The sequence below is a fragment of the Hemicordylus capensis genome, chromosome 2 (assembly GCF_027244095.1).
Source record: "Hemicordylus capensis ecotype Gifberg chromosome 2, rHemCap1.1.pri, whole genome shotgun sequence".
Lineage (NCBI taxonomy): Eukaryota > Metazoa > Chordata > Lepidosauria > Squamata > Cordylidae > Hemicordylus > Hemicordylus capensis.
In genome coordinates, this window is record NC_069658.1 from 20,228,154 (window position 1) to 20,243,635 (window position 15,482).

At 43.0% G+C, this 15,482-nt stretch overlaps 1 protein-coding gene across 9 annotated transcripts in view; it reads left to right on the plus strand.

Moving 5' to 3' along the window:
• Positions 1-15,482, plus strand: part of WDR7 (WD repeat domain 7) — a 316,220-nt gene that overhangs the window by 221,995 nt on the left and 78,743 nt on the right. For all 9 annotated transcript variants that reach the window (XM_053295511.1, XM_053295512.1, XM_053295510.1 and 6 more), the window contains 3 exons: positions 4,238-4,355; positions 8,299-8,448; positions 12,386-12,468. In XM_053295511.1, coding sequence (XP_053151486.1) covers positions 4,238-4,355; positions 8,299-8,448; positions 12,386-12,468 — 351 coding nt within the window. The remainder of the gene's footprint in view (positions 1-4,237; positions 4,356-8,298; positions 8,449-12,385; positions 12,469-15,482) is intronic.

Consider the following 15,482-nt stretch of genomic DNA (forward strand, 5'->3'; position numbering starts at 1 on the left):
TTGCTAAAAAGGCATCTGTACAAAGGTGTGGGTGATGTGTGCATGTGTTTTAAGTGTAAACTAGCTGACCCGAGTGCCGCGGCCGGGCCAAGTGCCACCGCCGCAGCCGGGCTGCCCCCGCCCCGCCACACCACCACTACCGCGCTGTAGTACTGTAGTACTGGGGCCCGCCGCCGCCTGGCCCAGCGGCGCGGCCAGGCCCGCCACCTCCCCTCTGTGGCCGGGCCCTCCTGGCTCCCCGGCCATGGCCGCCGCCGCTGCTGTTCTGGGTGCGCCAGCCAATCAGGCGCCCCGCAGCCCAGCCAATCAGCTGGGCTGCCGGGACGCATTTTTCCCTGGCACACCCAGGAGAATTAAATATATAGATGTATAAATCAGTTATAAGGTGGATGATTTAAAAGTATTTGAGAGCCATGTTTAAAATGTTAGATGCTTATGCACCCTGATCCTAAGTGTGTTTGCTTGTAAGCAGGGTGGATTTGATTTAAATCAAACTGATTTAAATCACGATTTAAATCGCAATTTAAATCACTAGCAGGGTGGATAAAAATCAATGATTTTTTTAAAAAAATAAAAAAAATCTGATTTAAATCAAAAAAATCTGATTTAAATCAAAAAAATCCAATTTTTTTGATTTTTTAAAAAAAAATCATTGATTTTTATCCACCCTGCTAGTGATTTAAATCGTGATTTAAATCAAATCCACCCTGCTTGTAAGTAAAGACCATGGGAGTAAATGGTGCCAAAGAAGTGTGCCTAGGATTATAGCATGAGTCTAAACTTACTTACTCAGAAGTAAATTTCACTTGGTTGAATGGAGTTTGTTTCTAGATAAGTGTGCATAGGATTGCAGTGGTAGTCACACGTTCATTGTTTAATAAGGTGAGGTCATTCTAAGTAGCAAAGTGTGCCATCAAGTCAGTTTTGACTCCTGGTGCCCACAGAGCCCAGTGGTTTTCTTTGGTAGAATACAGGAGGGGTTTACCATTGCCTCCTCCCAAGCAGTATGAGATGATGCCTTTCAGCATCTTTCAGCTGCTGCCCGACATAGGTGTTTCCCATAGTCTGGCAAAATTCAACCTCCTGGGAAACATACCAAAAGGGATTCGAACTGACAACCTTCTGCTTGTTAGTCAAGCATTTCCCCGCTGCACCACTTAAGGTGAGTGAACTGATGTTGTGAAGAAACTAGAGGCTACACCTAGTTCAATTTGTGAAAGGGAGAAAAAGTTAAAAAGGGAGAAAAAGTTAGGTTCCTAATATGTAAAGCTGGCGTGACATTTCTTCTATCAACAAGCGATGTTCTCAATGTGCTTATCAGATTACCTGACAGGTTACACCACCAACAATGTAAGCAAGGAAGTACTTATTCTAAGTGGTAACGGTAATTTTTTTTAAACTAAGTGGATGTAATTTTTTTTAAGCCTTTCTGATTTAAGAATAACCACGAGGGAGGGGTAAAGTACTTGGTGAAGATTTAGAAAGGAAATGGCTTAAGGTGATCCAGTGTTATGGATCACCAGTTGCATTGTTAATGCAAAATGGAAATGTTAGTTGTGGCGAAAATGCAGACGGCGAACTCATTCAGATATACTGGCCAAACTATGATTTGCCATCATATCCAGGTGCCTGGCTTCACACATGCTTCTTCTGTCACATGCTCAGATTCCTGCTTTGCCCAGTTTGGATATTACTGCAAACTATGGGTTGATTATATCCAGGCAAAAGAGAAGGAAAAATCAGTGCACACAAAGGAAGAGAGAACTTACAAGCCCAAAGTCTGTTCACAATAGTGAAATTGTGGCTTGGTTATTTATAGCAAAATTGGGCCTGCTTCATTCTGTTGTACAATATCTGATTGTATGTAGGTAGCCAATTTTTAATGTGGAAATCAATTAGAAACTAATGTGTATGCATATTTTCAAGTATAAAATAAACAACAAATTCCCAAACTGAAGGTAACCTCTCCATGGACGATGAAAGGAGTGGTGGTGATGGTGGTTATGCTGATACTTAACATTTCTGTGCTGCTTTCTAGTGTTCAGAGTAGTCTATATGTATTACCTTGTTCACAATCCTTACATTACGGATAGGAACCTTTGCACCCCAGCTGTTGTTGAACTATAACTCCCATCATTACCAGCCACAATAAATTGCAGCTGGGGATGATGGGAGTTGTAGTCCCCTGCTAACTGAGGAAAGAGGCACCTTTTAAAGTGGTGATTCTCTTTATTTAGTAGGGGGAGAGCAGCTGGCCCTGAAACATAGAACATAGGAAGCTGCCATATACAGAATCAGACCATTGGTCTATCTAGCTCAGTATTATCTACACAGACTGGCAGCGGCTTCTCCAAGGTTGCAAGCAGGGATCTCTCTCAGCTCTATCTTGGAGAAGCCAGGGAGGGAACTTAGAACCTTCTGCTCTTCCCAGAGCGGATCCATCCCCTGAGGGGAATATCTTACAGTGCTCACACTTCTAGTTTCCCATTCATGTGCAACCAGGGCAGACCCTGCCTAGCTAAGGGGACAAGTGGTGACTAAGAGAGCCAGCGTGGTGTAGTGGTTAGAGTGCTGGACTAGGACCGGGGAGACCCGAGTTCAAATCCCCATTCAGCCATAAAACTAGCTCGGTGACTCTGGGCCAGTCACTTCTCTCTCAGCCTAACCTACTTCACAGGGTTGTTGTGAAAGAGAAACTCAAGTATGTAGTACACCGCTCTGGGCTCCTTGGAGGAAGAGCGGGATATAAATGTAATAATAATAATAAGAAGAAGAAGAAGAAGAAGAAGTCATGCTTGCTACCACAAGACCAGCTCTCCTCCCTGTCCAACCCCAGCACAGCATCCCTCCAGTGGCTGTTGCTGGTGTCTATCTTAGGTTTCTTATTTAGATGGTGAGCCGTTTGGTGACCGGAAGGCATTTTTATCCATCTATCTATCTATGTAAACCGCTTTGGGAACTTTAGTTGAAAAAGTAAAGTGTGACATTGAGTCGGTTTTGACTCCTGGTGACCACAGAGCCCTGTGGTTGTCTTTGGTAGAATACTGGAAGGGTTTACCATTGCCATCTCTCGTGCAGTATGAGATGATGTCTTTCAGCGTCTTCCTATATCGCTGCTGCCCAGTATAGGTGTACCAGTGGAGATTTGAACCGGCAACCTCTTGCTTGATAGTCAAGCATTTCCCCACTGAGCCATTGGAAAGCAGCATATAAATATTTGCCATATTCATAGTTCAACAGTAGCTGGAGGGTCAAAGGCTTTTTTCCTACCAAAAGTTTTTTTCCTACCTCTGCTTTACAGCAACCTGTAACCATGTAAAGCAGGGCTTCTCAAACATGGATCCCACATAAACTTGGACAACAACTTCCATCATCCCCAGCCATCAGACTTTGTGGCTGTTGATGGGAGTTGTAGTCTGGCAATATCTGGGAACCCAACTTTGAGAATCCCTGCCAGAAAGAGTTACTGAGAACGTGGAATATTTGTAATAACTCTATTAGATGGTTCTTATAAAGAAATTGCCTGCTTGAGCTTGTTGATGGCAACGCATCAATAGCAAATTCCGATCCATGTGTCCTACAATATGCAGGATTCATTGCCTGAAGGAAAGAAGCAGGAGTTCCATCTTTAAATATTGTCCTGGCAATGAAAGCAACACCAAAACTGAACACTGGGTTTGCTGTATCTCCTGTCCCTTTCCCCTACTTTTTTTCCTTTAAAGAATGGTTGGGACTGAACACAGCAAGCCCAAATGATACTGAAACCAGTATTTCCAGTGCACTTTTGCCTATGAGCCAGAAAAACGCAACATTCGTGACTGACTGGAATGATAAATGGGGCAGAGCTGTGCACATATTGTCTCTCTAAAACTCCTAGATGAGAAATAAAACATACAATTTCTTTGTATGGCACCATATATTTGTGTTGGCCTTGGTTCTGTGATACGTATTCAGTACTACAGCTAGATAATTTGTTAACAAGGCCTTTTTAACACTTTGGACAGATGCACATACTGTTTTCAATCTTCACGGTTAATTATTTGATTTTGTATTAGATGCTAGAACACCCTGACTCCTAATCACTGCTCATTGTTGGAAGTCCATTATATTCTAACTGTTTGAGTGCTCCCGTTGACCTTGAACTGACATTATAAGCTGTGTCTAATCTTTTCACTCTATATTTCTAATGCTTCTTTTCTTCCTCCCCCCCTTCCCTCTTTGTCTGATCTCTGATTAGCATCACAATGGGGCTGCCTCTGAGTCCAGCAGCTGACTCCGCCCGCTCTGCACGACATGCTCTCTCCCTCATTGCCACGGCCAGACCACCCGCCTTCATAACAACCATCGCCAAGGAGGTGAGCCAAAGAACTTTTTCCAGTGCTCACTGAGTTCCACTTCAGAAGGGACAATTGCTTCATTATTTAGCAACAAGAAACATTTCAGAATTGATTTACCTCTCTCTAATGTCTTGATTAATTTTGTGTTAAGTTGCATGTCTTGCCAAACACCCTATCCTGGCTTGTTAATTAATGGGGGTTTGTACAAAACACAGTTTTCCAAGTTCAGACAAAATGGGAAACTGCAGTTTTTCACCAACCAGGAATGGAAACTTTTGGCCTTCTCTTGCATGAGATTCTGAAGCTTGTGCTCATAACAGGAAACAGTGGCTTGTTGTTACATCTGGACTTGGGTGAGTGGGTGTGCGTGCAAACTTGCATGCACACACTAGTTTACCCATTGCCAAGTAACTATGTATATACAGATTTATTTTGACCTTGTGGGCTCAGGGCTGATGATATTATCAAGTCCTATATATCGTATTTACCCAAATACAATATGACTCTGAATTTAAGACAAGCCCCATAAAAAAATTAGAGGTAGAATACAGGTTATCCTTATATTTACCCAAAAGGAAGAGGACTCTGAATTTAAGATGACCCCCTGATTTCTAACATCAAACAAATGGGGGGGGGGAACTAGTCCTGGATTAAGGTTAATTCAATAAATAGATCATATTGCCATATAATTTATACATCTTTTGTCACAATGCAGTGTGATTGAGGCAGGGCAAAGCAAATACAAATAAGCTGTATTCCAGTGCCTTTCCTTGATTTCTGCACAACAAACTGGAAATGAACCAGTGCAATCTGAGACACAGTTGGGTAGGAACACATTTGTCTTCCTATCCTAGATACTGCAGCCAAATATCTCTACAAGATACAGACCCACAAATGGTGATCTCCCCTGCTTCTCATGATGTTGAACATTTCATAGTTCTCAGTGAACAGCCCTGCTGGATCAGGCCCATGGCCCATCTAATCCAGCATCCTGTTTCACACAGTGGCCCACTGGGAGCCTACAGGCAGGAGTTGAGAGCATGCCCTCTCTCCTTCTTGTTCTCCCCTGCAACTGGTATTCAGAAGCTGGAGGTGGCCTATAGCCCTCCAACTAGTAGCCGTTGACAGACCTCCATGAAGTTATCCAAACCCCTCTTAAAGCTATCCAGGTTGTTGGCTGTCACCACATCTTATGGCAGAGAATTCCACAAGTTGAGTATGCGTTGTGTGAAAAAGTACTTCCATTCGTTATATTAAAGTACTTCCGTTTGTTCCGTTATGCAAATACAGCAGAACCTCACTATCTGCGGATTCAACATACGTGGGGGGATGGAGGTTAAAAGGGGGTTAATTCTGCAGGGATAGGGTGGCTGGAAATGATCTTGGAGGTCATTTCTGTTCGCCATTTTAAGAAAAGTTGTGTGTGTGTGTGTGTGTGTGTGTGTGTGTGTGTTTTAAGCCTACCCCCCTCCCATTGACTTAATACCATAGTATTAGCGGAGAACTAAACCCCCACAGATACAGAGGTCCACCTGTACTCCATTTCCTGTACCCACATACATATATTCCACCTGGCTTATTAAACACTTGCTCAAATTCTTACAGTGCTTCCTGAGAATATTCAAGCTACTGCTCTGAAGAATCTAGCAAAGGGAGTAAACTTAGAGGAGCCAATGATATGCCTCTGTGTGTACTCCTGATTATTGAAATTGGCACATAGCAATAGCAATAGCACTTACATTTATATACCGCTCTATAGCTGGAAGCTCTCTAAGCGGTTTACAATGATTTAGCATATTGCCCCCCAACATTCTGGGTACTCACATGGAATATTGGCAAGAGGTTCTACTCTTGCTTTAGCTTGGCTATTGCAATGGCATAGTTGTCTTCAAGCTTCCTTGGACCAAAACCATTTTAGCACTCGCCTGAAATGTATACCCTTAAGTCTTTAGGAAAATAGACCCATGCTTGAGTGTGATCTGCTTCAAGGTCCTCTCAAGAAATGAAGAGTCATAGCTTTTGACTATCTGCAAAGGCATACTCAATACATTGCAATCCCGAGACAATGGGTTTTACATGGAACTGTGTCGTGAAGACACAGTTAAACCAAGCGACACTTCACTATTAACAAGCTAGAATAAAAAGTGATGGTTGGAAGCAGATCACTTGAGCCTCTTGAATCACCTGAGGGAGTTGGTGAGCCCATGCATCTTTGAGAGAATTCCTAATGGAAATGTGTCTGGGGGGTGGGGGCGGGATGCACCAGAAGTGTGTCAAAACCAGAAAGCAAGCATAAAGGACGTATATACCCACATCTCATGATTGTCCATTTCAGTCTTTTGATGTTTGAGCAACAGGTTTATGAGGCCCAACTGTGGGATTTGACAGTACAAAACTCTGTGGCGTGTTCATGCTATGGATGCTTCAGATTATTCAGTGGAGAATAGGGGGAAATATGAAAATGCCTCCATAAACATTAATTGAAAGAATAAAACTTAACATTGTGTGGCACCCTTTTAAAAACCCCTGAATTGGGCTGAGGATTTCCAGCATACATTAAATACTTACTAATCCATACTGACACATCCATACTTACTAATCCATACTGACATAACTCTGAGACTATACCCTGAAAAGTGAGCTGTGATTTGAACCTGGATTGCTAACTATGAGATGTAGAATTGATTGATTCATTGATTTAGTACATTTCTATATTGCCCCATACAAAAAAGTCCCTGGGCAGTTCACAATCTAAAAACAATCATAAAAACATTAATACGGTTAAAACAATTTAAATTATAAATAAAAACTCTAAAACCCGAAGCTTTAAAACTATAGATGAAAAGCCTGGCTATAAACAGGTATGTTTTCAGGTCCTTCTTAAAAACATTCAGAGAAGGGGAAACTCTAATTTCACTAGGAAGCACATTACAGAATCTTGGGGCAACTCTAGAAAAGATCCGATTTTGGGTGGCTACCAATTGAGCCGGTGGCAGCTGCAACCAGACCTCCCCAAATAATCTTAATAGGCAGCAGGGTTGATGAAGAAGAAGATTGTCTCTTAAACAAAGTTTATTATAAGGTGTATTTCTGGTTGATAGGTATTTTTGTTAGGTTTTCTTTCAGTAGTGTTAGTTTTAAAGATATGCATTTAAAGATAATCTTGCAAACTTCCTTTTTGAGATTCCCGATGTACGTTGCAACAGAGAGAAAAGCCTCATATTCTACATAGATTGCTATAAATGCAAATAAAATATATAAGTAAACACTTTTAAGCACAGTGTTGTGGAGAAAATAAATGGGAAAGTATTGCTAGGAAATAAACTGAGACTCCATTGGGAAGGGTCAAATATCGCTTCTTGGCCTTTTGGCTAAGATCAAGGGTAGGGAAGGGTCAAATATATTAACTGGTGAAGTTCCATGGATAAGACTTGTAGTCTTTAGGGATGAGCAGATTTTTCCCATTCCTGTGTGTTGACTCTGCTCTGTGTTCTGCTTCACTTGCCTACAAGTGTAACTTAGAGAATTTCTAAAATACCTATTGGAATTGTTGCATGCACAGTTTGCACCAGTTTTCAGGTCTCATTTTCCACCTCCCCGTATAGGTTACTGATAGTTAACAGTAGTGCAGATGGGTGTTGATTAAATCGCAGCACATGAAGAGATCCTGATGTGATTTTGTTAAGATTTCTTAATCATTAGGTTTAAATCCATCTGCATTTTTGCTCATGTGCACTGGTAATCTGTGGGCGGGGGAGATGCAAATTGCAAACATTAGCAGATTGTGCAGGTGCAGCAGACTTGATAAAGTGTGGAAACCAAAAAATGGAAGGTTGGTGGATTCCTAATGCATGAGTGTCGCTCAGCAAACAAGATCAGGTGACTGAGAACCCCCAAACCCAGAACAAAATTGAATGGAGAGAATGTTGCAAGCCTCTCTAATAATCTCACTTTTTTGTAGGTGCACAGGCACACTGCTCTACAAGCAAACACGCAGTCTCAGCAGAATATTCATACCACAACCTTGTCAAGGGCCAAAGGAGAAATTCTGAGAGTTGTTGAAATACTTATTGAAAAAATGCCCACAGATGTTGTGGATCTCCTTGTAGAGGTAAGATGTTCATTTTGGTTTGTTTGTTTTTAAAGTTATGCATGTTTCTGTTTAAGCAGGTTGATGATCCCGACATTCCCACAGGGCTTTCAAGTGCTGAAGGTGTTTATGTTTGGTGTCTGACCTGTATTTCCGAAGGCAAGGCAGTGCTTCTTCACCTGCTCAGTTGCTGGATAAAGAAATCGCAGAACATGTTGCAAACAATATTTGCAACAGTATACAGGTCTGAGTAATTTGATCACAAACATGTAGTCTCATCACACACATATATCCAGATCACAACACTTTGACCTGGTCTACACAGTCTTTATCACATGAAGATGGCTTGTTTTCCTGAGAGGTTACAATTGGGATATTTGTGTGCATATTTTTTTAAAAAAACTTTTAACCCCATCTACTCACTATAGTTATAACATGGAGACCGTTTGGAATTGCCTCTGTTATTATGACTTATCCTTGCTGCTGCCATAAAGTGTCAAGCTATTCACAACACTGTAATTTTTTCATCATTTGGAGAGGCCCCACACCTGTCTGTCCACAGTGCTGAATTTGAAGCACCCCCCTCCCATGCCCACCTCCATGATTCAGAAGCTCAACATAGTGATCGTCTCTACACATTACAGGGAAGGAGCAATAAGTCATCTTAAAGGCCATTTCTACCTGTCCCCGTGTGATGCTCATAATGTATCCCTGTCCTTCAGCACATTAAACAGAGAAATTAACACCTGTTGTCATCTTGGTCCTCTACATGTATATTTTATAGGTTCTTAGCTCATATTTGCTACTGCCATTCCCATAATCACTCCCATTGAATGCAAGTTTAAGGTCTTAACGTTCACAATACTTTCCCTCATGTACATCTCAAGTGTATCTTAAACTTGTTTGCACTAGTAATTTAACTGCATGCCTGTACCAAGTTGAAGCAGATTTAATGCACGTCTGACCTGCACTGTGTGCACCAAAAACACCCTTCAATCTTGTACAATCTGAAAAGGGAAAGAGAGGGAAATCTTGGCCATATCACCACAATGTTTGCAGATAAGAATTTCAGTTTAGCCCTGGTTATCACGGTTGCTGTAGGTGAACCAAGGTCACAGGGACATAGGGAGCTGCCCTCTACTGAGTCAAACCATTAGTCCATCAGTATTGCCTACACTGACTGGCAGCAGCTCTCCAAGGTTTCAGGCAGGAGTCTTTATTAGACCTACCTGGAGAGGTCAGGGAATGAACCAGGGGCTTTCTGCATGCAAGCAGATGCTCTACCACTGAATTTCCAGCCCCATCCCCAAGGTCATCTGTCCTTGCTTCCTTTCTTACCTTGCCCATTCCCTTTGTTTATGATTTTAGATTCTTAAGATGAAGCATCTACAGAACCTGTTTTCTGTGTTGTGTGCTGTTTTCTTATGGCAGGAAGACATGATTGTATCTCTGCATATGAGGAAAGATGAAAGGGATGGACAGAATGGGAAGAAAAAACGGAGGGAGGTGTCTTGAGTAGAAGCAAGGGAAATAATGTAGAAAGCGGAGATGGTGGAGGAGAGAGTAAGTAAGAGAAGAATCCATGGAGTGGAGCCATTGAAAGGTTGTGCAGTGGAGCAAGTAGAACAGGCATCAGATAGAGAAGGAAATTTCAGAGAGCATAGGCCAAGAGCTAGTAATATGTAGCGCAAGTTCAAGGGTATGGCCAAAGCATGAGATAGATGGCGATCAAAAGGCAGTGGTTAGATAGATAAGGCAAAACGAGAAGGATCATCAAAACTGATATTCGATCCAAGCAATAAGAATGACGGATGAGAGACTGGAAGGAAAAGGAAGAAGGCAAGCCACTGTCGCCAGTCTTCCGTTTCCACCCCCACCTAAATCTTTAGCAAGAATGGCTGCATTATTGGACTGCTCTAAGAATTACTGAGGGGCCACTACCCCCAGGTGAGTGCTGCCAAATGTTCTTTTCCATTATGGTGCTCCATGCAGAAGTGACGATGCATCAGTCTTCTTGAGACTGTTCGCCTCCCATGGCGCAGAACATACAGCACTGCCACTGCAAGGATTATTTTTTTGCTTTTTAAATTTTTATTGGTTTTTACAATATCTTAACAATCCCATTACATCTAATTAAGTAAATGCCACTGCAAGGATTATTTTAGCACTAGAGCACATGTGCTGTTTGTGTTTAGAGCAACATATTAAGTATTATTTATTTGGAAACATTTCTACCTCACCCTTTCAATACACATTTTCCAAGGTTGCCTTACAATCCAATACAAAGCTCTAAGCATGCCCAAAATTGAAAGTACACCTTCTAAAAAAGTAGATAAAAGCAGCTTGAAGCAGTTGCATCAAGGATTAAACGTTCATATTTAAAAGGACTGGGAAACTACAACAGTCTTTGCCTGGCATTGAATAGTTAAGTAGGTACCAGGAGAGTGTCCTGACATTGTGGAACTTTGCACAGCCAGGGTGCCACCACCAAAAAGGCTCTCTTCCCAGTTGACACCTGCTGGATCTCAGTCAATAGAGAAAGCCAAAGGAGATCCCATAAAGCTCATCTCGGTGTACAGACAGGTTGATTTGGGCGAAGGCGATCCTTCAGGCACCCAGATCCCAAGCTGTGATGGTCGCGCCAAATCAACCCTATTCTGAGCTGGCTGCAGTTTTCATATAGTCTTCTAACCCATGTATCACACACTGCTGCAGTCTAGACCAGAGGTTACCAGAGCATGGATAGCTGCAGTCAGGATGTGTCTATCCAGAAAAGGTCACAGTTGGCATGCTAGCCAAAGCTGGAAGAAGGCCTTCATGCTGCAGAGACTACTTGGACGTCCAGTGACAAAGCTGAGTCAATGAGGACCCACAGGCTGAAGACCTGGTCCTTCAAGGGCAGTGCAGCTCCATCCAGAACAGCTTGAACGCCACCTTGCTGGACAGGAACAAACCAGCCACCAACAGCATATCTGTCCTGTCAGGACTGAGCTTCAGTTTGTTGTCTAACATCAGTTCAGCACTTTTATTCAATTGCCATACCTGTCTCAGATGTGAACAGAGCATACTGTTGACACCTGCTGGATCTCAGTCGGTAAAGAAACCCAGAGAAGATCCCCTAAAGCACATCTCAGTGTACAGACAGGTTGATTTGGGTGAAGGTGATCCTTCGGGCACCCAGATCCCAAGCTGTGATGGTCTTGGAGAGGAGAGCTGGTCTTATGGTAGTAAGCATGACTTGTCCCCTTAGCTTAGCAGGGTCCATCCTGTTTGCATATGAATGGAAGACTAGAAGTGTGAGCATTGTAAGATGTTCCCCTCAGGGGATGGAGCTGCTCTGGGAAGAGCATCTAGGTTCCAAGCTCCCTTCCTGGCATCTCCAAGACAGGGCTGAGAGAGATCCCTGCCTGCAATCTTGGAAGCCGCTGTCAGTCTGTGAAGACAATTCTGAGCTAGATGGACCTATGGTCTGACTCAGTATATGGAAGTTTCTTCCACCTCACTCCAAATCCCATTGAAACTCAAAAGGAATGGTAGCATCTAAAACAGCCCCAAGATAAGCTATGTAAGGTTAGCTGTGGGGAGGCAAAGAAGGCAAACTGCCTTGGAGCTTCACAGGGCTGTGGGCCTCAGCACTTTGGTTCATATTGACATTTTTTTGGGGGGGGGGGGTCAGGAGAAAGGCCCCAAGATTAATTTTTGCCTTAGCCTACCTCTCTGTGGCGCTGATCATGTGAAATACCTTTGTTTTTAAAGGCAACCATCTCTATAGTTAGGTTGGTAGTATTGTTTAGATAACAGTAACTGGCACGATTCATGTTACAAATGGTTGCCGTCAGGTTTTTCCTCTGCTTTATAATGAATCATCAGCAAAGTAGCCAAAGCTTAGAATTAGAAATGCTCATAAATAAATCTTGGTGTAATTAAAATTGAAGCATGTTTTACTTTATGTTCCTAGGTTATGGATATCCTCATGTATTGTCTTGAAGGATCATTAGTCAAGAAAAAGGGACTAAAAGAGTGCTTTCCAGCCATCTGCAGGTAGGACTACAAAACAGAAATCTGACTGTGGAGACTAGTGATGAGCAGATTTTTGTGGCCATTATCCATGCTATTTCTTGTTACTCTCATCTTGTTGGCATTGGGCAAAGGAATGGCCTATCCCAGGAAAGGTAACTTGGAGGATATGAATCAATGAATATCAAATCCATCCAGTCCCAATATTGTGGAGGGAAAGGCACAGGCCTCTCCATGTTTATTTGCTCAGATAATATAAGTGTGCTGATGGCAGAAAGGGTTGGCCTTAAATGTCCCATTCGCTGGCATCTGGTCATTTAACCAGGAACACCCCGCCCCCATGCAATAGCATCCCGAAGCGTGTGGGTCTGTATCAGGTTTGCTACTGAGCTTAGAAGCATGTGGAGATGTTTTCGTATCAATCATGCCTCCACGTGAACCACAGATGCTTGGCTGCCACAATATGCAATTGTGGCAACTTGAAATAAAGGGATGCTGTGGTGGCACAAATTATGCCAGTCACATGACCCTGCCACCACCGCCACCACCCCTTTGATCAGGGGTGTCCTTAGAGAACCCTGCAGGGTATAGGGCCTAGGGCAAATCAGCTAGTGCGGGGTCCCTCCTAGCTGTAGGGATGAGCCCAAACCATTTCTGCTCCTCCTTGGAAAGGCGCCGAAACACTTCGGCTCCCTGGTGCCAAAACATTCCGGCACAGGGTTCTCTTAAGAGGAGGCGGGCCGATCCTACCTGATTTCCGTGCAATATGCTGCACCGTGGCGATGGGATGTGTCTCCGGCATCCCTCGCGTGGTATCAGCATGTGAATGGTGTCAGTGCGTCGACGCCATTTACATGCTGACACCACACAAGGGATGCCGGGGATGCATCCCATTGCCATGGCGCAGCATTCTAGAGGGGCAAGTGGCATAAGCTGCTGCTTGCACTGAAGTCTTTCCATAACAATACCGCCCTGGCGGGGTCTTGGAGGACGGGCAGGTAGGACTTGCCCACCTCCTCCTAAGGGAACCCCTTGCTGCCCTTGGATGTGCACCAAAGCAATTCAGTGCACATCCCTACTAGATTGTTTTAATGGCAGGACAGGGTCCAGATGGCTGCTCTGCTTGCTCTGCTCTAAGGACAGCCCTGTCTTTCCTAAGTATAGGCACCAGCTCATATACCCTGTGCATTCATACAATCCCAGCCAGGTTCCAAGTTTCCATCTCTGCATATTCCTGGGAGCTATTGTATGGGGGCCACTCTTTGCATATCATGGATCTTCAAAATATATCATACCCCTTGCCGAGGGCAAATCTTCAAGGGTTGGGGTTTGCACTCAAGAAAATCCCCCCATTTGTTAGTGTGGGGGACAGTCCCTGAATGCTGTTGTTTGATGGTACTAAAATGCAGTCGGCAACTGGCAGTGCACACCCCCATTTTATGTGCAGCAAAACTCACGCACTCCAGATCATTCATATTAATTTGAACTGCTAGTGTCACTTCTTAAAGCAGCTAGACAACTGATGGACTCTAATATCACAGCGCCTAATAATCTTAGCTTTTAGTTTAATGATCTAGGTTTGGTAGATGTGGAGAAATTTTTTAAGATGTGTGTGCAACTTCCAGTACAGAGAAAGATCCCAAACGTGTGGTCTGAGGATGCGGAAAATTTGCAAGCTTACATTGCTCCCTAACTCTTCTGGTACCAATGTTATAAGCTGCTCTTGTGAAACAAGGAGAGGACATTAAGAGCCTTGCTGGATCATGCCAAAGGGTTTCCAGAATAAAGTACTTGGGAGACTCAGGTTCAGATGCCCATTCAGCCATGAAACACGCAGAATGATTTGGGCCAGACATTCTCTACTACCTAACTTACCTTACAGGGATGGTATGAGGATAAAATGGGGGGTGGGGGTGGGGGAGACATGTACATCACCCTGAAATCCTTGGAAGAAGGGCAGGATTAAAATGTAGCAATAAATGAAAGTGGTGCCCTGTTCTTCCCTCCCAACATTTCAGGAAAGCATTACCCTAGAACCATGGACATGGGCTTAGTGGGGGCAACGTTTTTCATCTTTTAGAGGGAGCATAAGTGTGTTTTCTGTTGTTTGCACCTGTAGGTAATGATGCAACATTGATAATCTAGCAATCTGGATATAAAATATTCCCAGAGTGGCTCCTCACTTTATATATAAGATGTAATTGTTGCAGACATGCTAGTGTCTCCTGCAGCAAATAATGTAAAGTGTGGACAACATACAGTGGGTCCCAGACCTCACCCAGACTTCCCCCCAAAACCAAAAACACCGGAAAAAGCTATTAAATTCCCAGAAAATGCAGAAAAAATTTCCCATTAGAAAATCATGGGAAATGATACCTTTTGATAAGCTTTGGCTGTGTTTTCTTGGGTACTTTTTGAGATAGAACGTCCGGGCTTTCGCTGAATTAAAAAGCAACAAACAAGCTACTGTACTTGATTCTTCCAACACCAGCTTTGGAGAGCTGCTTTCCAGAGTTCCCAGGCACATTGTGCACAAGTGTTTAAATATGCAGATGTCCACCCTTGACATGTTTGCTGCAGGAAACACTGTGGAATCTGCACCCAATCATGTATTTCGCATAAAGCATGGAATCACCCTCTGTGACGTAAGGCAAAATGCTTCTACAGCTCTGCAGTCTGTAGAATATAGACATTTAACAGGGTGGTGGCAACATTAATGTGACAAACTGTGAAAGCAACAATTAGAGGTGTGCCGCTGAAAATCATTGCACGTGTGAAATGCAAACACAAGGACAAGTTGGAATTAATGTAAGATAACTCTCTGTATGGGAGGCTGGTTTAATAAAGACATATTGCCTTTTAAATTGTGTTAATTAGCATGCGTTATATCTTACTGTATGTAATTATGGCTACTATAAAAATGATACAGCATTCTACTAATGACAGGATGGATTAGCTTTCAGACTTGGAGAAAATTTTCCTATGATTTTTGCTTTGTAACTTTGGAAAGAATTCAAGTGGAAAAATTTGACATAATT